The 24,506-nt window shown below is 37.8% G+C and overlaps 1 protein-coding gene across 2 annotated transcripts in view; it reads right to left on the minus strand.

The window, feature by feature from the left end:
• The window catches only part of BRWD1 (bromodomain and WD repeat domain containing 1), a 123,928-nt gene that overhangs the window by 78,435 nt on the left and 20,987 nt on the right, over nucleotides 1-24,506 (minus strand). For both annotated transcript variants that reach the window (XM_027546433.1, XM_027546424.1), the window contains 10 exons: nucleotides 23,993-24,091; nucleotides 23,353-23,513; nucleotides 21,894-22,115; nucleotides 17,606-17,706; nucleotides 9,951-10,021; nucleotides 8,099-8,199; nucleotides 7,261-7,301; nucleotides 5,611-5,709; nucleotides 2,598-2,748; nucleotides 2,240-2,374 (listed from right to left, as the gene is read on the minus strand). In XM_027546433.1, coding sequence (XP_027402234.1) covers nucleotides 2,240-2,374; nucleotides 2,598-2,748; nucleotides 5,611-5,709; nucleotides 7,261-7,301; nucleotides 8,099-8,199; nucleotides 9,951-10,021; nucleotides 17,606-17,706; nucleotides 21,894-22,115; nucleotides 23,353-23,513; nucleotides 23,993-24,091 — 1,181 coding nt within the window. The remainder of the gene's footprint in view (nucleotides 1-2,239; nucleotides 2,375-2,597; nucleotides 2,749-5,610; nucleotides 5,710-7,260; nucleotides 7,302-8,098; nucleotides 8,200-9,950; nucleotides 10,022-17,605; nucleotides 17,707-21,893; nucleotides 22,116-23,352; nucleotides 23,514-23,992; nucleotides 24,092-24,506) is intronic.

Genomic DNA, 24,506 nt, shown 5'->3' on the forward strand with positions numbered 1-24,506 from the left:
CAGTCGTGTCCGACTCTTTGCAACCCCACAGACTGTAGCCTACCAGGCTCCTCAGTCCATAGGACTTTCCAGGCAAGCGTACTGGAGTGGGTTGCCATTTCCTTCTCCAGGGGATCTTCCCGACCCAGGGATCAAACCCAGGTCTCCCACATTGTAGGCAGACGCTTTACCGTCTGAGCCACACACTATGTTTACTACTTTTTTAATGAAACACTGTCTCATTAGCTTAAAACCCAGGAATTAGGAGACTCTCGGGTGATCAGTAAAGGTAAGAATTATTCAGCCTACAAGGTCAATTTCTGGTATCTGACTAGAAATAAAACCACCATTGTCCGTTTGAGACTCTTCAGGTTACTCTTTGGCTTAGTGGTTATTTTAGATTATATTCTGTTTAAAGCCTGAATTAATGTAGTCTTCTGTTTTAACAGATTAATTTTAGGATGTTCCTATTGAGTTTTAAAGGACAATTAAGAAGATGGATGTACCTATGAATTTTAAGGCCAAAGAAAAACTAAAGAAGGCTTATTTGTTTTCCAAGGATTCCGAACAGAGATGTAACATTCAGAGATGCCTAATGATGTACTTTATGCTATTTGAATTGTTTTAGTGCATTTAATGTTAGTAAATAAAACACTTTATTTTGGACAGTTGAACTGTCCAATGTAAGCATACTGAAATTAGAATTTTAAAGGTTAAAAAAAAAAAACAGGAAAAACATGGAACATATGGACGAAGATGGTTTTCAATCAAAAGGTCTAAGAAACACTCATCTGTAGGATGCTACTGTACTGCCTCAAAAATTAATTAGCCTTTGAATTGGGTCTCAATATACATAAAGAGTAATTTTAGAAAACCCATCATGTGTGTGTCTCAAAAGTCTTAACAATATATAAGCCCTTTTATACATTCCCCTCAGAATTTATCCCAAGGAAATAATCAGGGATCTACATAAACAGACATGTATATTCAAACTGTTACTGTTGTGCATGTTTTAGAAACTACTTAAATACTCAACAACAGCAAATTAGCTACATAAGTAACATTCTTCTAAGAAAGGCTGAATTTACCATCAAACATACATTTACAAATTCTTAAAAATATTTTAGGGCTTGAAAAGCATTCTTTACATAAAATGAGAAGGGATTACAAAACTGTGTACAAAAGAGTAAAAACAAACAAAAAACTATGTGTAAGAATGCCAACTAATAATTCTATAAAAATGATGCCATCAGAAAATCTTCAATGGATATTGATACCTGTGAAAGTTTAATGAAGAACCAGACATTTACACAGTCTCTGGAAAAAAATCAGTTTAAAAATTACAAAGAAAAGAAACATTTAAAAAATTAGTGCAAAAACTTGGCAGATGTCACCTTAACCAAATACTTATAATTATCACCATATTAATAGTGGAACATATAAACATCATTAGCCTCCTAATACAATGCATGGAGGGCACATTATCATTTATTTTTTTACTCAAAAAATATACAAGAGTATTACATCATGAAGAAATACCAAACAAAACAAATATCCTGTAATATCACTTGTCTATAAAAAGGTAAGATATGCAGGGTGAAGGATTACTGATTTTACAAAAGTGGAAATATGTAACTACTTAATATGATGCACGATCCTGAGTTAGTCCAAGAGGTAAACATAACTATAAAGGCATTATTAGGACAATTGACAAATTTTTAATGTAAACCAGATTAGATAATGCTACCTTATCAATGTTAAATTTGCTGATTTTTGGTGACTATATTGCAGCTATGTATAAGAAATTCTAAAAATATGCAATAAGATCATAATCTGGTTTTCAAACATTTGTGTGCAAGAAGAAAAAAGCTGAGGAAACAAAAACGATGTTTGACTCCTGAGAGGACTTAACTGAATAATATTTTTTACTACAGGTATTTTAATAAGTTTAAATAGTGAAAAAATATGAATTACCATAATTTTGCCAATTTAAACACAAACAGGGACACATTCACAGACACAAAGCTAAATAAATAAACTTTTAAAATCTTCCCCTCATGTGAATTAGTTGTACAGATTTCACTTACATATGTACATTTGTACATATGACTATCAGATATTTATTAGCCTTAAAGTAGCACCATGATCTCTAGAAATACAAACTGCCAAAAACATGCAGATCGGTTTCGGCTACATCTCCTTATCCAAACATCTGAAACAAGTGCAAACAGGTATAGAGACACACACTCCCCCCACTTACCATATTGAAATAATGTTTCATCTTGGTGCCTTTTGTGATATCCCATATGAATATGCTGCCGTCATGTCCTGCAGATAACATAATTCTGGAATCAAAGGGATGTGTCTCCAAAACAAATACTTCATCAGCATGTCCCTTTATTCAACAAAGTCATATAGTTAAGGAGGGTCTGCAAGTTGTAAGTTTAAAATTAAAAGCCCATGTTGTCACAGTATCTAAGGGCTTTTAAAAATGCATTAATGACAGTAATTTATACATTAGTATATATACAAATTTCTATTCATTTGATAAATAAAAGTTTTTTTTTAATTTGTTAAAAAAAAAATCTTTATTTGTTGTATGTTATAAAACTACCTACCAACAGGTTATGAAGCAGCTGTCCAGTGTAAGAATTCCACACTTTGAGGACATGATCATTCACAGCTGTGACAACAATGCTATCATTCTGATTCCAAGCTATCATTGTTACTTTGGGTTTCATAAACCTTTCCTCTTCCAAAGATAAATCTCTAAGAAAAAAAATACAACATGTGCAGTGCTATATGTGTAGGAGGCTACACAATCTCTCATAGATACAAAAATAGTAAATAATCTAGCTCACGTCCACACCTTATCCACTTCACAGAGTTTATCACATCTGACCCACAAGAGGTTATCTACAAACAGATGAGGGCAAGATCCCAAGGGGGAAGGGATGATCCAGAAACAGTTCAGGGGCTGAACATGGGCAGACTCCAGAACACCACATTATTCATAAAAGCAAAGCTTTTCTCTACATCTAGGATTCCTTTCTCTTGACTACAAGGCCTATTGGTAATATTTTCAACTACTTGGAAGACAGAAAGAAGGTAATTCACCTTCATGCCCTCAATGTCTAGAAAAGTGCCTGACAGACTTTCAGTATGCTGAACTACCTCTTTACACTTCCCTACAGACTATTCCTACGGCTCCCTTGGCAAGAAGAGTCTTATACACACGTCTGCAATGTTTTGTTGCCTTCATGAAAGCAATATGCAGTTTCTGTGTAAAATACAGCAGTCAGTAATATGGGGGAGGGGGGAGGGGGAGAACCTAGCTGTTTCTGAAGTCATAGAGCACATTCTAAGAAATTATAAAATAGACATGTATTTTAAAGAAAACAGCTACAAGAAGGAGTGCTATGTAACAGCTACCTGTTAAGCACAATGGAACACAAATGACTGAATAATTCTAACTAGATTGGTCAGAGGAAGTGTAACACAAGAGACAAAATGGAATACAAGCTAAGATTCCATGCTTCACCTGAATTTACTAACAGATGTGTTGCATTTCATCAAATAGATCAGCCAAGATCAGAACACTAGAACAAATATATCCATCAATTTATACACACAGAAAACACTGCTTTTCAAGATTCGAAAGAGGTAAAACTTTAAATGAGAAAAGAATATTTCTACCCGGAGGGGAAATACAGGAAGAGTTCTCTCCATGAAGACAGTATAGCAACAAGAAAACTAAACAGTTCTCAATCTCATTTAAAAGAATTCTGGACCTCCCTGGTGACGCAATAATAAGGCATCCTCCTGTCAATGCAGGACTTGGGTTCAATCCGAGTCCAGGAGGGTTCCACATGCCATCAGGCAACTAAGGCCCGAGGCAGCCAAATAAAATATTTTTAAAATTTTATTCAAGTTTTTACAATGATGTTCCTATTTTGCCTAATAAAGTACAACTGTTCATACATGAATACAGTTTCAAATTTTCTTCACTGTTATTCATTCATTATTATTCACTTTCACACTAAAATGCTAAATATCCAAATATAACATCTTTAAGTAATTGTAAAGATATGTTTGTGAACAGGGATTATCAGATTTCTAGTATGTATTCTTTCCATTCTCTACCACAGGTCATTTCACAAAAATAGTAATATCAAATTTATTTTGAAATCCAATACAACTGTTTGAGCCACAGTGGAGAATGAGTTGATTTCTCCTACTATTACTAAAAATAAAGCAGACATGAAGATTTCTAAACAACAGAATGTGTAACATTTCTCAGAAAAAATGCTAAAAACAGTGATGTGCCTACTCTACACCAAGTAGACTGGGCTCGCCTCGCAGCTCACTCAGTAAAGAATCTGCCTGCAATGCAAGAGACCCAGGTTTAACTCCTCAATCGGGAAGATCCCCTGGAGAAGGAAATGGCAACCCACTCCAGTATTCTTGCTTGGGAAATCCCATGGACAGAGGAGCCTGGCAGGCTAGTCCATGGGGTCACAAGAGTCAGACACAACTTAGCAACTAAACCACCACCACCACACCAAGTTCTGCTAGAAATCTGCATATGATTTTCAATTGCCAATAGTACTTAAAGGCAGATAGTTTCATCTCCCAGATGATGAAACACATTGTGATGGTCTCAAAATGATATAGCTATAAAAAGTGTAAGTGGTATTTGAGCAAAGTTCTGACTCCAAAATGCATATTCTTCCCACCACCTATACAGTCTCCCAGTATGTACAAATCCAAAACCACAATGTATTTGAAATTTATAATATCTATCTTGGAAAATACTGAAATTATCTCAAAGCTGCTCAAAATATGTTTGAGACTCTGAAGTGTTGGGGGAGGGGCACAGTTAAGACAAACTTGCCTTCAGTACCATTTTACAAACCAAAATTTTACCACGTAAAATAAAAATATCACTCCCAATGGAGACCAATTTTTAAAAACAGAAACAATAAAACGTATTTCCTTACTTTTTTTTTTAAACCAGATATAGCTTTTTAAAATATAACTTTTTAAAGATTCATGTCAGTGTGTGGCAAAACCACTACAATTCTGTAAAGTAATTAGCCTCCAATTAGAATAAATTAATTAAAAAATAAAAAAATTCTAGATCTTTACATAAGTAAAAAAAAATAAACTAAAAAAAAAAAAATCCAAAAATCGTATCTTCATTTCTGTTTTCCCGGCTTGTAGGATCTTAGCTCCCTGATCAGGGATTGAACCGATGGCCCCTGCAGTGGAAACCTGGAGTCTTAAACACTGGACTGCCAGGGAGGTCCCATCCTATCTTTAGAAAAATAGAAATTTCTGAAAATCTCCACGTTTGACATACTTGAGTTATTTATATATTTAAAGCAGTAGGTGGTTTTAAATGCAACACCTCAGAGGAAGTCAATGCTTTGAACAATGGAATAAATACAGTGTTCTTTTCTACATAAATCTAAGATTGTAATAGGTTTAAGTATCTGTCAGATATGCAGGAGGGAGCCATTCACTTAGATTGGAGGTGGCTCTAGTTCCTGAACAAAGCGAAAAACCAGCCAGAGAGACAGACCAAGTACTCAGGATGCATCTACTTAGAAACAAACCATCTCAACTTACCCTGAGATTCTAGTGGCCATATCTAGTAAGATGCTTCTCCATTCTAACTGTTCAAATCTCCAAATTCGTGCTGTTCCATCTCTGCTACCACTTAAGAACCTTAAAATAGAAGAAACAGATCTACTTACATATATGCTACCAAAGGGTACAGTTAAAACCACAAGCAAAAAAATTTTTAATGTAGCTATCTTGCCTGCAGGTAAATCTACAGGTGTAAATTCAAAAAAGACAGGGATTTAGGGCCTACCTAAAAGGAGAAAAGGAGCTTCCCTTGTGGCTCATCTGGTAAAGAATCCGCCTGCAATGCAGGAGACCTAAGTTCGATCCCTGAGTTGGGAAGATACCCTGCAGAAGGCAAAGGCTATCCACTCCAGTATTCTGGCCTGGAGAATTCTATGGACTGTTATAGTCCATGGGGTTGTAAAGAGTCAGATATGACTGAGTGACTCACTTTCTAAGCTACCTGGTGGCTCAGACGGTAAAGCGTCTGCCTGCAATGCAGGAGACCCAGGTTCGATCCCTGGGTTGGGAACATCCCCTAGAGAAGGAAATGGCAACCCACTCCGGTACCCTTGCTTGGAAAATTTCACGGACGAAGGAGCCTGGTAGGCTACAGTCCGTGGGGTCGCAAAGAGTTGGACACGACTGAGCGACTTCACTTCACGAAAAGGAGAAAATCTGCTTTACTCTGATTTGCCTGGCCCTACTGTAAAGCACATTTCAAACCCAATCACTACCTTGTCAAATAGTTTTGAAAAGATATGTACATAAGTAATAGGGGGCTGCTGCTGCTGCTAAATCACATCAGTCATGTCTGACTCTGTGTGACCCCATGGACGGCAGCCCAACAGGCTCCTCTGTACCTGGGATTCTCCAGCAAGAGTATTCTCTTGGAGTGGGCTGCCATTTGGGGAAGCACAATTAAAGATGAATGGGAGAATTAGTAAAAGCAAAAGTGCCATTATAAGCATTTAAACTCTAAACTCAATTTCACACTAGTCACTTATGTATAAATAAATCCCTCACTTAAGTGTTAAAAAGAAGAGGTAAGAGGTACCTGAAAAGACACTGGGGACCACAAAAAAGGATATAATTGAAGGGATAATTTTGTTGCAGATTACATCACAGTAATTGATTAGAAAAGATTTAACTATTCAAATAGGCATCCCTGGGTGGCTCAGCTGGTAAAGAATCTGCCTGCAATGTGGGAGACCTGGGTTCAATCCCTGGGTTGAGAAGATCCCCTGGAGAAGCTAACGGCTACCCACTACAGTATTCTGGTCTGGAGAATTCCATGGACTGTACAGCCCATGGGGTTGCAAAGAGTCAGACACAACTGAGCGACTTTCACTTTCACACAACTACTCAAATGTAAGAAATTCCATTATCCTTACACCTAATTTTCCTATAAATCAAACAGCCAGCAGTGAACTAAAGAACCACTTTTGATATATGAGGCTGCAAAAACTACAATTCTAAAAACTTAATTTGTTTCCTCCCTGACACAGACGCTTTTCCCTCAATTACTACAGTTACTAACAAGGGCCTGCCATATGATATATACCTGGCAAAGTGACACGTAAACTACACTAATAGGAAGCAAAACACATTTACCTAAAAACACACTCACAAATACAAACTCACACTTACCGATCACCATTGTTACAAAATTGGATACTATCAACTTTATCCTAAAGAAAAAACCAAACACAAAAGTAATCATCTATATAGTTTATAAACAAAGAAAGAGCCCACCCAGTTTTACAGTTAGAAGCACATTTGGTTTAAAGCAAGAGATCTACACTTTTGCTGCTTAATCCTGCCATTCAAACATATATTGTATGTTTAAGAGCAAAGAACCTAACTACATATCAAATCAGACTAAGACACAGCTTTTATCTCAGATATAGACACATAGGGTTTAAAAAGAAAAAACAGCCTGCTTCTAAAATTAAACCTGTATTTACAATTAATTACATCTACAAAATTAATATGGATAGAAAGTGATAATAAAGTTTAAGTAGCTGAAAACAAGTTGCATTCACTTTGATGATTATGTGCAAAACAAACAAAAATTTCCTTTAAAGTGATTCTGTTTTTTATCAAATAACTTTACAGAACTTCCTTAAGGAGAAAAAGATGACCTGACTGCTGACCAGTACTCCAGAACACTGAGAGTTACCGATCTTTAGTGCACGTTAATAAAATAGCATTCTAATTCCATGAGCTTGGTTAAGATAAACAGGCCCAATTTGAACCTAATCCACCCAAATCAATTGTCATAATCAAATGTACCTGAAGTAGAAATAACCACTGTAAAGCATTTGCACAGTAAGGTTCTGAGCTTATCAGTATCATCTTTCATCTTTAAATGCAATTCCTCCTCCATTTAAGTTGAAAGTAAAATCAATAACAATCTCCATTATTGAGACTATATACCAACAGGAATATCATAAGTAAATCTTAATTTTAAAACATGAAGACTTACAGTGTGACTTTCAAGTTCTGCGATTTTTTCAGGTGCTTCAAAACCCAAAAAATACATTCTGATTACATGATCAGTACTACCTGTGGCTAGAAACATACCACCTGAAACAAAAATTTTAAGTTTTAAAAATCCAGTTTGTAACAAATGTCTTAACCAAAGTTCTATATTAAGCTCTCTCGCCAAAAGTAAATTCATCTCAATAGATCCATCTCATTAAATAAAGAACTTTTAAAAATTAACATAATATATTGTGATATGATTTTTAGGAAGAAATCTGTATCTGGTCTTCATCCCTGTTTCTGGCTGAACTCCTAAAAACCCTTAGAATTTCCTAAGTGATATGATACTGGTATCTTGATGTTCATATAACAAACCCATTTCAATCACACCAGAGTTTATGTTAATGAGGTAACTTTTGAAAAGCATCTATGGAAGAGGAACCAACCACGTGATAGAGGTTGGGAAAGAGGGCTGGGAGACAGTTGAATCCATCCTTATGGCCAATGAGTTAATCAACTGTGCCTGTGTGATTAAGCCCCATAAAAAACCCAAAGGGCAAGACTCGGAGAAGTTCCAGGTGGATGAACAGGAGGAGATTAGAGAAGAATAGCAGGACTGGAGAGTCCTCCTTCCCACAGACTTTATCCTAAGCATCTCCTCCATCTAGCTATTCCTGAATTATGTTCTTTCATAATAAACCAAAAATCCACCAAGTAAAAGGACTGCTGTCAGCTGTTCCAGCAAATTAACTAAATCCAGGGAAGAAGTTGTGGGAGCCTCTGACCTACATACAGCCTGTCAGCAGAAGCAAGGTGACAACCGGGTCTGAGGCTGGGGGTGGGCTGGGAATCTTGTAGGACTGAGCCTTTATCCTGTGCAGTCTTCACACTATTCTCTAGGTAGGCAGTGTCAGAATGGAGTTGAATTGTAGGATGCCAAGCTAGTATCAGAGAACTGTTTGGTGGTATTATAGCGGGGCGGGGGTGGGAGTGGGGTACACATCAGATGAGGCTTAATTTTAAAAAGTTAATTCAATCTGGAAATGTTCATTATCTCCCTCTGTCATACTGGTTGTGGTAAGGACTAAGATGCTGCCACTCCAAAAATGCATGAAAACAGGTTCTGCTTTCTAAATACCTTTACACTCCTAGGGAGTTCCTGGTGACTTAGATGGTAAAGAATCTGCCTGCAATGTGGGAGACCTGGGTTCAATCCCCAGGTCAGGTTCCATCACTGGCTCAGGAAGGTCCTCTGGAGAAGGAAATGGCAACCCACTCCAGTACTCTTGCTTGGAAAATCCAATGGACAGAAGAGCCTGGTGAGCTACAGTCCACAGGATCAGAGAGAGTCAGACACGACTAAGTGACTAACACACACCTAAACATAGCTATGGTATATGAAGTTCACTTGTTTGCATGTTCAGACTTCTATGGGGGAAAATCTTTGACCTCTCCCCCAAACAAAGGTTATCACACAAGTCCACTGTACAAAAAAGAAAAAGAGGAATAATTTCACAAGATGTGTGCAAAACAAACTTAAACTACCAAAAACCAGCAATTCAAAGAAAATCACAATCTTGGCTTATCATACACATGGGGCACATGGCACAGGAACTGCTCATTTGGACACTTTAAGCATCCTTTTTGCCAGTTCTTATATCCCTGGCTCTGATTACCATGAAAAATCGAAGAAAGTCAGCATGGGGAAGATAAGGAAAAGGCTAATTAACATCACAGGTTAAATGTAATGAAATGAACGTAAGACATTCACCATCTATCTGATAAAAGCCATTAGCCATGTGGTTGCTCAAAAAAACTACAAAACTAAGAAAAAAACACTAAAGGTATCTTACCAACACTAAATGAAGAACACAGCATTTGAACACCTGGTCTAGGCTTTTCAGTGAACTTCAGGGGACGTGGACTAGAAAAGAAGAACATGTTGTTTTAAAATACACATTAACACAGTTTAACATAGTGGAAGTTTCCATAAGCCTCTTATCCTTATTTCATCAGAGGGCAGACAGAATGAAAACCACAATCACAGAAAATCAACCAAACTATCACATGGACCACAGCCTTGTCTAATTCAATGAAACTATTAGCCATGCCATGTAGGGCCACCCAAGACGGACAGGTCATGGTGGACAGTTCTAACAAAATGTGGTCCACTGGAGAAGTGAATGGCAAACCACTTCAGTATTCTTGCCTTGAGAATGCCAAGAATAGTACGAAAAGGCAAAAAGATGTGACACTGAAAATTGAACGCCCCAGGTCGGTAGGTGCCCAATATGCTGCTGAAGAAGAGTGGAGAAATAACTATAAAAAGAATGAAGACACAGAGTCAAAGCGAAAACAACATGCAGTTGTGGATGTGACTGGTGATGGACATAAAGTCTGATGCTGTAAAGAACAATACTGCATAGGAACCTGGAATGTTAGGTCCATGAATCAAGGTAAACTAGAAGTGGTCAAACAGGAGATGGCAAGAGTGAACACCAACATTTTAGGAATCAGTGAACTAAAATGGACTGGAATGGGCGAATTTAATCAGATGACATTTCATCTCCTATTGTGGGCAAGAATCCCTTAGAAGAAATGGAGTAGTCCTCACAGTCACAACTGAAATGCAGTTCTTGACTGCAATCTCAAAAATGACAGAATGATCTCTGTTTCCAAGGCAAACCATTCAATATCACAGTAATCCAACTCTTTGCCCCAATCACTAATGTTGAAGAAGCTGAACGATTCTACGACAACCTACAAGATCTTATAAAACAAACACCAAAAGAAGTAGTCCTTTTCATCATAGGGGACTGGAATGCAAAAGTAGGAAGTCAAGAGATACCTGCAGTAACAGGCAAATTTGGTCTGCTAAGTCGCTTCAGTCGTGTCCGACTCTGTGCAATCCCATAGACGGCAGCCCACCAGGCTCCCCGGTCCCTGGGATTCTCCAGGCAAGAACACTGGAGTGAGTTGCCATTGCCTTCTCCGAAATTTGGTTTAGGAGTACAAAATGAAGCAGGGCAAAGCAAACACCCTCTTTCAACAACACAAGAGACAACTCTACATATGGACATCACCATATGGTTAATACCGAAATCAGACTGATTATATTCTTTGCAGCCAAAGATGGAGAAGCTCTATTGCTTCTCAGCCTTTTGGCTAAGATCAGACACAAAGATGGAGAAACTCTATCCAGTCAGCAAAAACAAGACTGGGAGGTGACAGTGGCTCAGATCATGAACTCCTTATCACAAAATTCAGACTGAAATTGAAAAATGGAAAACCACTAGACCATTCAGGTATGACCTAAATCAAATCCCTTACAATTACACAGTGTGACAAGTGAAAAATAGATTCAAAGGATTAGATCTGATAAAGCGTCAAGAACTATGGACAGAGGTTCGTGACATTGTACAGGAGGTAGGGATCATGACCACCTCCAAGAAAAAGAAATGCAAAAAAGGCAAAATGGTTGTCTGAGGAGGCCTTACAAACAGCTGAGAGAAGAAGAGAAGCTAAAGGCAAAGGAGAAAAGGAAAGATATACCCATCTGAATGTAAAGTTCCAAAGAACAGCAAGGAGAGAGAAGCCTTCCTCAGTGATCAATGCAAAGAAATAGACGAAAACAATAGAATGGGAAAAGACTAGCGATCTCTTCAAGAAAATTAGATATCAAAGGAACATTTCCTGCAAAGATGGACACAATAAAGAAGAGAAATGGTATGGACCTAACAAAAGCAGAAGATATTAAGAAGTGACAAGAATACACAGAAGAACTATATGAAAAAGATCTTAATGATCCCAATAACCACAATGGTGTGATCACTCACCTAGAGCCAGACATCCTGGAGTCCAAAGTCAAGTGGGCCTTAGGAAGCATCACTATGAACAAAGCTAGTGGAGGTGATGAAATTCCAGCTGAGCTATTTCAAGTCCTACAAGATGATGCTGTGAAAGTGCTGTACTCAATACGCCAGCAAATTTAGAAAACTCAGCAGTGGCCACAGGATTGGAAAAGGTCAGTTTTCATTCCAATCTCAAAGAAAGGCAATGCCAAAGAATGCTCAAACTACCGCACAATTGCACTCATCTCACACACTAGCAAAGTAATGCTCAAAATTCTCCAAATGAGGCTTCCAGAGTAAGTGAACCAAGAACTTCCAGATGTTCAAACAGGACTTAGAAAAGGCAGAAGAACCAGCAATCAAATTGCAAGCATCCACTGGGTCACAGAAAAAGCAAGAGTTCCAGAAAAACATCTACTTCTGCTCTATTAACGATGCCGAAGCCTTTGATCTGTGGATCATGACGAACTCTGGAAAATTCTTAAAGAGATGGGAATACCAGATCACCTTTCCTGCCTCCTGAGAAATCTGTACGTAGGTCAAGAAACAATAGTTAGAACTGGGCATGAAACAATGGACTGGTTCCAAACTGGGAAAGGAATACGCCAAGTCTGTATATTATCACCCTGCTTATTTAACTTCCAAGGAGAGGACATCACACGAAATGCCAGGCTGGATGAAGCACAAGCTGGAATGAATATTGCCGGGAGAAAGATCAATAATCTTAGATATGCAGAGGACACCACCCTTATGGCAGAAAGTGAAGAGGAACTAAAGAGCCTCTTGATCCAAGTGAAAGAGGAGAGTGAAAAAGTTGGCTTAAAACTCATTCAGAAAACGAAGATCATGGCATCCAGTCCTATCACTTCATGGCAAATAGATGGGGAAACAATGGAAACAGTGATAGATTTTATTTTCTTGGGCTCCAAAATCACTGCAGATAGTGACTGAAGCCGTGAAATTAAAAGACACTTGCTCCTTGGAAGAAAAGCTATGGCCAACCTAGACAGCATAATAAAAAGCAGAGACATCACCTTGCCAACAAAGGTCCACCTAGTCAAAGCTATGATTTTTTTCATAGTCATGTATGGATGTGCGAGTTGGACCACAAAGAAAGCTGAGCACCAAAGAATTGATGCTTTTGAACTGTGGTGTTGGAGAAGACTCTTGAGAGTCCCTTGGACTGCAAGGAGATCAAACCAGGTAATCCTAAAGGAAATCAGTCCTGAATATTCATTGGAAGGACTGATGCTGAAGCTGAAATTCCAATGCTTTGGCCATCTGATGTGAAGAACTGACTCACTGGGAAAGACCGTGATGCTGGGAAAGACTGAAGGCAGGAAGAGAAGGGGATGACAGAGGATGAGACAGCTGGATGGCATCACCGTCTCAATGGACATGAGTCTGAGCAAGCTCTGGGAGTTGGTGATGAACAGGGAAGCCTGGCATGCTACAGTCCATGGGGTCACCAAGAGTCAGACACGACTGAGTGAGTGAACTGAACTGAACATACTGGCTTTATGCTGAAATCAAAACTGTGATTCAAACATCTCCCCAAAAACAAAAGCCCACAACCAGAGAGCTTCACAGCTGACTGGAGTAGAGCTAATGCCTATCCTTCTGAAACTCTTTCAAAAAATCGCAAAGGAAGGAACACTCCCAAACTCATTATATGAGTCCACCATCATCATGATACCAAAACCAGACAAAGACATCATAAAAAAAGAAAATTACAAGCCAATATCACTGAACATCAACACAAAAATCCTCAACATTAATTCAAGCAAACAGAATTCAACAACACATTAAAAAGATCATACACCATGATCAAGTCGGGTTTATCCCAGAAATGCAAAGATTCTTCAATAAACACAAATCAATCAATGTGATACACCATATTAAATAACTGAAAGATAAAAACCATATGATAATCTCAACAGATGCAGAAAAAGCTCCTGACAAATTCAAAAGCTTGTTTTGCCCATTTATGGGCATAGAAGGAACCTACCTCAACATAATAAAGGCTATATACAACAAACCCACAGCAAACATTATTCTGAATGGTGAAAAACTGAAAGCATTCCCTCTAAGATCAGGAATAAGACAAGGGTACCCACTTTCACCCGGAAAAGGCAATGGCACCCCACTCCAGTATTCTTGCCTAGAAAGTCCCATGGATGGAGGAGCCTAGTGGGCTGCAGTCCATGGGGTCGCTAAGAGTCAGACACGACTGAGCAACTTCACTTTCACTTTTCACTTTCATGCATTGGAGAAGGAAATGGCAACCCACTCCAGTGTTCTTGCCTGGAGAATCCCAGGGATGGGGGAGCCTGGTGGGCTTCCGTCTATGGGGTCACACAGAGTCGGACACGACTGAGGTGACTTAGCAGCAGCAGCAGCAGCCCACTTTCACCACTATTATTCAACACAGATTTGGAGGTCTTAGCTATGGCAATCACAGAAGAAAAAGAAATAAAAGAAATCCAGATTGGAAAACAAGCAGCAAAACTCGCACTGTTTGAAGATGACATCATACTATACATATAAAATCCTAAAGATGCTATCATGAAATTACAACAGCTAATCAGTGAATTTAGTAATGTTGCAGGATACAAAATCAATACCTAGAAATCACTTGCATTCCCATATGTTAACAATGAAAAACAACAAAGAGAAATTAAGGAATCAATCCCATTTACCACTGCAACAAAAAGAATAAAATACCTAGGAATAAACTTACCTAAGGAGTCAAAAGACCTGTATACAGAAAATTATGAGACTGATAAAAGAAATCAAAGATGACATTAGCACATGGAGAGATATTCCATGCTCCTAGGCTGAAAGAATCGGTATAGTGAAAATGACTGTACTATCAAATGCAATGTAAAGATTCAATGCAATCCCTATCACGTTATCAAAGGCATCTGTCACAGAATTAGGACAAAAAATTTCACAATTCGTATGAAAACACAAAAGACCCCAAACAGCCAAAGCAATCTTGAGAAAGAACAAGGCAGCTGGAGATATCAACCTTCTTGACTTCAGACTATACTACAAAGTTACAGTCATCTGGACAGCATGATAAAAAACAGAAATGTAGGCCAATGGAACAAGATAGAAAGCCCAGAGATCAACCCATGCACCTATGGGCACCTTTTGACAAAGGAAGCAAGAATACACAGTGGGGCAGATAGTCTCTTCAGTAAGTGGTGCTGGGAGAAACAGAGAATGAAGAATTGAAAAATGAAAACACTTCCTAACACCATACACAAAGATAAACTCAAAATGGATTAAAGACCTAAAAGTAACATCAGAAACTATAAAACTTAGAGGAAAACATAGGCAGAACACCATATGACATAAATCACAGCAAGATCCTCTATGACTCACCTCCTACAGTAATGGAAATAAAAACAGTAAGTGGGACCTAATTAAACATAAAAGCTTCTGCACGGCAAAGAAAACTGTTAACAAGGTGAAAAAGACAACCCTCAAAATGGGAGAAAATAATAGCAAATGAAACAACTGACAAAGGATTAATTTCCAAAATACATAAGCAGCTCATTCAACTCAATATCAGATAAACAATCCAGTCAAAAAGTGGGAAAAAGACCTAAACAAACGTTTCTCCAAAGAAGACATACATATGGCTAATAAACACACGAAAAGATACTCAACATTACTCTAAATTATTAGAGAAATCCAAATCAAAACTACAGTGAAATATCACCTCACACCAGTCAGAATGACCATCATCAAAAAATCCATAAACAATAAATGCTGGAGAGGGTGTGGAGCAAAGGGAACCCTCTAACACTGTTGGTGGAAATGTCAATTGATACAGCCACTGTGGGAGACAGGATGGAAATTCCTTCAAAAAAAAAAAACTAGGACTAAAACTATCATATGACCCAGCAATTCCACTACTAGGCATATACCCTAAGGAAACCAAAATTGAAAAAGACACATGTACCCCAATGTTCGTTCACTGCAGCACTATTTACAATAGCTAGGTGATGGAAGTCACAACATAGACTGTCCATCAACAGATGAATAGATAAAGCAGCTGTGGTACATACATACAATGGAATATTACTCAGCCATAAAAAGAAACACATTTGAATGAGTTCTAACAAGGCAGATAAACCTAGATCCTATTATACATATGAGTGAAGTTAAGTCAGAAAGAGAAAAACAAATATCACATATTAATGCATGTAATATGGAATCTAAAAAGATGGTGCTGATGAACCTATATGCAGGGCAGCAATGGAGACACAGACACAGAGAACAGACTTATTGACACAGGCTGGGGAGGAGGTAAGAAGAAGAAGGTGGGATGAATGGAGACAGTAGCATGGAAACATATACACTACCATATGTAAAACAGATAGTCAATGGGAATTTGCTGCATGACTCAGGGAACTCAAACCAGGGCTCTGTAAAACCTAGAGGGGTAAGAAGGGATGGGAGGCAGAAGGGAGGTTCAAGAGGGACGGGACATATATCCGGCTCATTCATGCTGATGTATGGCAGAAAGTTAAAACAATGTTATAAAGCAATTATTCTTCAATTAAGAATAAATTTTTTAAAAAGATAATGGCTTTAATCTAGCATACATAAATGTTGCCATCTTACTTCTATAGTACCTCTTCGTATACCAAATATTTCCACAAACATTGTTATAGGTGGTGGATGTGAGAGGACTGTCTAACCCCCAAACTTACATGGATCCTAGTACACAGAAAGAGCAAGCCCACTAACCACTGTTCTGTAACTGAGGTGATTAAAGCTCACAGAGTGTAACAGAACCCATTATCAAGGCCGCAGAACAGGCTGTAAAACCACCAGATGATAGCATGCTCTAACAGAAAGAGAGCGCAAGCTGCATATCAAACATTAAATTTTTAGTAGCCACATCATAAGTAAAAAGATAAAATTAGTTTTAATCCATTTAACACAATATATCCAAAATACCACAACAATGTTAATAAAATTTTAATGAGAACTTTAATTGCTTTCATAGTATAGCCTTTAACTCTTCCGTAGCATATTGGACACTTATAATACATCTCAATTTGAAAAGTTTTCATCAAAAATACTTGATCTGTACTGAGATTTCATGAAACTTCTAGTTGAAAAACTAATTCACATACTCAAGTTGTTTAAAATACGCTTAAAAGTTCTATAAGTACTGAATCATATCCATTAAAAACTTAATAATTCGATTCCTCAATTGCACCAGCCACAACCAAAGTGCTCAATAGAGATGTGTGGTTAGTGAGTACCACGTTGGGCAGTGTAGGGCTATAATCCAGGTCTGATTCTTAAATAATTCCTGCCTAAATTTCTGCCTATGCATATAATTATATATATTTCTAACATTTTTCAAAATGTTTCACACACTATCACTTTTTCAAAAACATGTGACCACTAAGAGAGAACAGCTCTGCCCCTTTAACATACCCAAATATCTAAATGGTACAGTGTAAACAGCAGTCAACAAGGTACATGCACTGTATTTATCAAAAATTACGTTCAAAAGTAAAAAGGCAATCACAATACATAATTTCTCTTTATAATCAGATTTCATTTTTAGACTAAACTGTAACATCACGAAAAAAGAAAAAACTTACTACACAATTACAGTCACTTACCTGAATTTCAGGGATTCTAAATCCCACTGCCAAAAACAAACAGTCCCATCAGCACCAGTGGAGACCATGTATCTTTGCGAGCCTTTGGCCATGGGGCTAAACTAAAAAGGAATAAAAACATTTACACATCAGTTTCCCGAGCTGGCACTAACATTACAGTTTAAGTTTTTCAAAGTTAATTTCAATTGACACTTTGAGTAACACACAGGAAATCCAAAATACAGGTGATGCTATAGTGAGAACTCCTAACCAATAAAAAAAACAAAACAAAATGAAAGTCTATCTCTAATTTATAAATGTAATGTGATCTCAATAAAAGTTTATTTTGGAAACTAATAAGAACGGTCAGAAAAACTTTCATTAAGAGAAAGTAAAGATCTAGTCCTGTTGATATGAGACCTACCACAAAGCCTCAATAATTAAAACTATGGGGCACAGTACGTACATTATGACAGAAAGACCAACGGAAAACTGTGAAGTCCAAACTGGACCCTAACACACAAGACATACAACAAAGGAGCCATCTCAGTCAGATGGGGAAAAAATGGACCATAAATGCATAAATGGTACAGGACAACTATGCAACAATCTGGGGGAAAATGGATCCATTCTTGAGACTATAAAGCAGGATAAATTCCAAGTGATCAACATTTTAAATATTTAAATAACAAAACCATAGAAGTATTATAACAAAAGAATTATACTGTAACTTCAGAATAGGGTTAACACTTGTGTTTAATAAAGTACCAACTGTGCTACACAAACAAGCTAGAGAAAGGAAGATCCTTTTGGTCCAGAAACATCCAAGACAGCTTAAAAGACAGAGAGGGAATTGTAAGGAAAACAAGAAAAACACACTTAGCAAAGGAGTAAGATAAACAAAACTACCAAAGTGAGAGGGAATGTGGTATGTGATAGCAACAGAAAGATCTATACTAACACTGAAGTTACCTTGGAATACATGAGCTCTTATTACTGTCAGTTTAATTCTATATATAATCTAAAACCCTAGAAATGATATTTGTTGCAGGTGGTCAATGTTTATTTCCATTTACCCATACACATTTTCTTTCAATTCTTCATTCCTTTTTATTACTCCAAGCCTGGGATCACATTCCTTCTCTGACTGAAGAATACTATTTCAAATTCCCCTTAGTGCTGTCCCATCAATAAAAAACTGAGTCTGACTGAATATGTGTTTACTGCACTTCAGTGGATTTTCAGTAGGTTCAGAATTCTTGACCTGCAGTCATTTCCTATCAGCACTCTCAGAAAAGCACTCCTTTGTCTATGAACCTCCACTGCTTCTACTGAGAAGCTGGCCATCAGTCTTGCTCCTTTTGTTATTTTCCCCTCTGATTCTTTAAGATTTCTCTTTGTTTTTGGTTTTAAAACTAAATGTGATGTTCAATAGTTGTAGTTTTCTGTATATTTACTCTGTTCAGGAACCTTAGCATTTCTTCAATCTGTGGCTTTATTTCTTTAGTGTATTCTGCAAACTTCTCAGCTATTATCACTACAAACACAGCTTTGTTTCATTCTCTCCTTCAGGAATTCCAGTTACACGTATGGTACATATATATGTATACACATGTGGAATCTTTTCAGCATTTCCTCTTTATTAACTAACCTATTTTGGTACATTCTAAACTCTTTACTCTGTGCTTCCATTTGTTTATTTTCTCTGGCCTCATTGCTAACTCATTAATTCTCTCTTTGACTTCCTTAGTAGAATTTAGTCTGCTGTTAAAACCATCTACTGAACTACTAAATTCAGTTGTACATGTCAGTTCTCAAATTTCCTTTTTACTAATTCTAGTTCTCTGATGAAATTTCATCAGTAGCTGAATTTACTATGCATGGATATTTCCAAGATATATCCTCCCCAACCCTACAAGTCTGTCAAAATTTCTGCTAAGCTTCTCAGTCACCTATGAAACTGCTGTTGCTAAGTCGCTTTAGTTGTGTCCGATTCTGTGCGACCCCATAGACGGCAGCCCACCAGGCTCCCCCGTCCCTGGGATTCTCCAGGCAAGAACACTGGAGTGGGTTGCCATTTCCTTCTCCAATGCATGAAAGTGAAAAGTGAAAGTGAAGTCGCTCAGTCGTGTCCGACTCTTAGCGACCCCATGGACTGCAGCCTTCCAGGCTCCTCTGTCCATGGGATTTTCCAGACAAGAGTACTAGAGTGGGCTGCCAACTGCTAAATGCCTTCAAATTCAAGGTTCCTCGCTCTGGGCTTTCCATATCTTGGCTACATAATTTCTCACTATGTTAGTACTTTGTGGAATGGAATGGAAATGAAAACAGTGACAGACTTTACTTTCTTGGGCTCCAAAATCACTGCAGATGGTAACTGCAGCCATGAAATTAAGACACTTGCTCCTTGGAAGAAAAGCTATGACCAACCTAGAAAGCATATTAAAAAGCAGAGACATTAACTTTGCCAACAAAGTTGGCATCTAGTCAAAGCTATGGTTTTTCCCGTAGTCATGTATGGATGTGTGAGTTGGACCACAAAGAAAGCTGAGCACCAAAGAATTGATCCTTTTGAAATGTGGTATTGAAGAAGACTCTTGAGAGTCCCTTGGACTGCAAGGAGATCAAACCAGTCAATCCTAAAGAAAATCAGTCCCGAATATTGGACTGATGCTGAAGCTGAAACTCCAATACTTTGGCCACCTGAGGCGAAGAACTGACTTAGAAAAGACTGTGATGCTGGTAAAGATTGAAGGCAGGAGGAGAAGGGGACGACAGAGGATGAGATGGCTGGATGGCATCACCAACTTGACAAATACGACTTTGAGCAAACTCCAGGAGTTGGTGATGAAGAGAAGCCTGGCATTCTGCAGTCCATGAGGTCACAAGGAATTGGACACGACTGAGCAACTGAACTGATTAGTACTCTGGATACTTTTTCACCTTCATCCAACTTTTCTATTAATAGTTTCCACCTAAGCATTATGTCTCTTACTCCTCAACATCTTGATGCTGCTGCTGCTGCTGCTAAGTCGCGTCAGTTGTGTCCGACTCTGTGCAACCACATAGACGGCAGCCCACCAGGCTGCTCCGTCCCTGGAATTCTCCAGGCAAGAACACTGGAGTGGGTTGCCATTTCCTCCTCCAATTGTTACTTCATACTCAAGGTTCTAACTCTAACCCAGTTAGTCTAATACTAACACTATTGAGAATGTAAGCAATCTGTGTTTTAAAGAAAGCCTCCAAGTGACTCTCATACGCATTAAATAAAACTACTACTCCAGATCCAACAACCAACTTACAAAAAACACAAAGAAACACGTTAATCTATTCTACAAGGAAGCAAATGGTACCCAAACTGTGGGAACTTTATAAACCCAATTTCCTCAACAAAGAAACTGCAAAAAAATTGGACTAGATGGTGAAACTTGTTGTAAAATTCTTTTAATGTATAGCAACCAATTGTAAGATATTGACTTTGGTTCCTAATTCAAACAAACTAAATAAAATAATGCTATTTATGAAAGAGTCGTGACTGACTCTTTGCGACCCCACAGACTATACAGTCCATGGAATTCTCCAGGCCAGAATACTGGAGTGGGTAGCCTTTCCCTTCTCCGGGGATCTTCCCAACCCAGGGATTGAACCCAGGACTCCCACACTGCAGGCAGATTCTTTACGAGCTGAGCCACCAGGGAAGTCCATTTATGAAACTATTTGAAATTTGAACGTCAACAAACAAGTGTGATGATAATGTTTTTGGTTGTGTTTTTAATAAAACACAGTAGACATACTGAAGCATTTACAGATGAAATGATATGAAATCTAGCATTTGCTTTAGGTACAAGGCGAAATAGATGAAGAACTGGCCAGGGATGATGGACACATAAAGGCTCATCGTACTATTTTGTCTACCATCTATACGGTTCAAAAAAATTAATGTCCACAATAAAGAAAAAAAATATAGTTCAGCCAATTTAATCAACTTATCAAAATCCACAAATTTTAAAGGAGAAAAATTATTAACCTGTCACCATGAGTGTATGTATAATTGCCACTCACTCAGTTCAACTGTAAACCTAAAGGAAATAGTAAGTCATCCCAGTAAAGCTCTTAACTACATTACGTATCTATTACATTACCCTTCCAAGATTCATGGAACTATGATTAATTATATTTTTCCTGATTACTAAATTTAAAATAGATCATGTAATTACTAAACATCTCACTATTTCTCATCTCCAAAGATAATGACCATTTAAATGAAAAGGAGACAGTCCACAAATGTGCACACTAAAGTGGGTTTTACCTGTAAAGATGTAATTGACCCCGTGTGTCCTTGGAGCACAGCAACTGGAGCACAGGTTCTCAGGCACCACACTCTAATTATTTTATCACAGCTCCCTGCAGCAATCATTGTATTCTCATAGTTTACTGCCATATCTGAAATTTCTGCAGAATGACCTCTTAATGTGGACAATAGGCGGCCATTGTGTGTTGACCAAATCTTCACCAAACAATCATCTGAACCCTAAGAAAAAATATACCCCAAGATAAAATGTTAATACAGCAAGTCTTATATTTCATTAAAAAAATACCATTCACTTGTCACACAAATATATCTCCTCCTCTCTTTCCAACTGTCGAATACTCTGTAAATTATGAATCTGATGGCCAAGAACACTTACAATGTTTTTTTTTCTTCAAATCAAATAATAAAAAAGATACATTCTTGTAGTTTTCATTTCTATGGCTTAGACCTATTATAAATACTATTTTCTCCAAATTCTCTGCCATGTAATAAGTCCAACTAAAAGTCCAAGGCTCATCCATTTCAGTTAACAAAGTTAAATGTTTGTTTAGTTCACATTAAGTTAAATAACTTGGTAAGTATTAGTTAGGACAGTTCTGTTTCACAATGGCAATTGTGGCAATTCCAAAAACAAAAAATAATGGGACTAAAGCCCTCATTTTAAATAACTAAGCAACAGAATCTCAAATTTATAGTACCATCCAGTATCCATCCATCCAGAAAATATCTGAATATCAACTGTGAATCTCAACAACAGAAAAATGAAATCTAAACTTCTTATCCATCCTAACTTCCCTTAAAACACTGAAAGTGAAGTCGCTCAGTTGTGTCCAACTCTTTGTGACCCCATGGACTGTAGGCCACCAGGCTCCTCCATCCATGGGATTTCCCAGGCCAGAATCCTGGAGTGGGTTGCCATTTCCTTCATCAGGGGATCTTCCCGACCCAGGGATAGAACCTGGGTCTCCTGCATTGCAGGCAGACGCTTTAACCTCTGAGCCACCAGGGAAGCCCAAATTCCAAATATTTACATGTAGTTTTACAATAATTATAAAATAATCTTTCAGTGTTAATCAATTTCCCCAGATCATGAGTAATCAATGTGAATATGAATCACCTGTAGACATTTGGCTTTTGAGGGGAGAGGGTCTTTCTGATTAGGGGATTTTTTGGATTGTTTTTGGTTAATACACACTAGAACCTAATTCAGTAGGTCTAGAATGAGCTGGAGGTGATCCACCAACACCATACAAGGCCTGATTATCTGCTTCAGAATTACAGGGGATACTTAATAAAAATGCAAATAAAAATGCAAAAATGCACAGACCCCACACCAGACCAAGTCAAAATTTCTGAGAAAGGGAAAAGACATATTTAATTAAGCTTTCCTAGATAATCGTGAAGCACACGAAAGTGCTCCAGATGATACCAAATTGACTTTAAAATGGTAACTCACTGTAAAGATTCTATGTCCTGTCCTATCAAATGCTACACAGTAAACAGCAGACAGATGTCCGAGAATCCTCCTGTGCATTTTTATGTGCTGATACATAGCTCCTGGAAATGCTGTGCTAAAAGTGGAACACCCTGTGAGCTGTTTTCCTCGATGGATCTCCACTAGGAAATAAAAACATGAAAATGGTTAAGGGGAAGCCAGTATGTGAGAAGCTAAGAAAAACTCCAAAACAATTTCTAGAGGGCCACAAAAATTAACACTTGAGAAATCCTAATGATGAAGTTTCTTCCCAATTCTGTTCTATTATAAGCACTGCTGCTGCTGCTGCTAAGTCGCTTCAGTCATGTCCGACTCTGTGCGACCGCATGGACTGCAGCCTACCAGGCTCCTCCGTCCATGGATTTTCCAGGCAAAAGTACTGGAGTGGGGTGCCATTGCCTTCTCCGACTACAAGCACTAGTACAGATTTATTAAATAAGATTGTTCTTCATTACCTTTTATTACTTTTAGTAATAATTTTAGGAAAGCAATTATCTGAAACATTACCAGCACCTCCTTTAAAGTTTTAATACAGCAGTTACAAAATTGGTCAAGAAATTAAAAAATTATTTTGGGCAACTGAAAAGTCAACCTCACTTACCAAGATTTGGTGGGGAACCATAATTCACCGGCATTTCAGGAGGTCTTCCTCTATGAAGAGCAGCAAAGGCAGAGCCCTTCCAAACTGTGTGCCTGCAGTCTTTAAAATGAATTTTAGATACACATAAAATCTTGAAAGTTAACCCCAAGAAAGATTTTATAGAATACTTACGTATATTGTAATAAACTGTTTATTAAAAGGTTTACCAACTAATATATTTTAACAGCAAAGCCCTAGAGGTTTATTAGACTATTTCTGAAGGAAAAAAAAAAAATTTAAGACATCTCAGATACAACAACAACAACTAACATTTGTGTAGCACTTTACAATTTACAAAGTGCTTTCCACATACATTATCTCATTGAATCCTCACAACAACCCTGTGAGGTAGGTATTATCGCCAATTTACAAGTGAGGTAACTGAGGCTCAAAGGTTCCAGGACCTTTAAAGAGATCCACTGCAAATACTTGTCAAGATGGACCATAAAACCAAATCTTTTGACTCCAAGTCCTA

Source organism: Bos indicus x Bos taurus, chromosome 1, assembly GCF_003369695.1.
Source record: "Bos indicus x Bos taurus breed Angus x Brahman F1 hybrid chromosome 1, Bos_hybrid_MaternalHap_v2.0, whole genome shotgun sequence".
NCBI classification, from domain to species: Eukaryota; Metazoa; Chordata; class Mammalia; order Artiodactyla; family Bovidae; genus Bos; species Bos indicus x Bos taurus.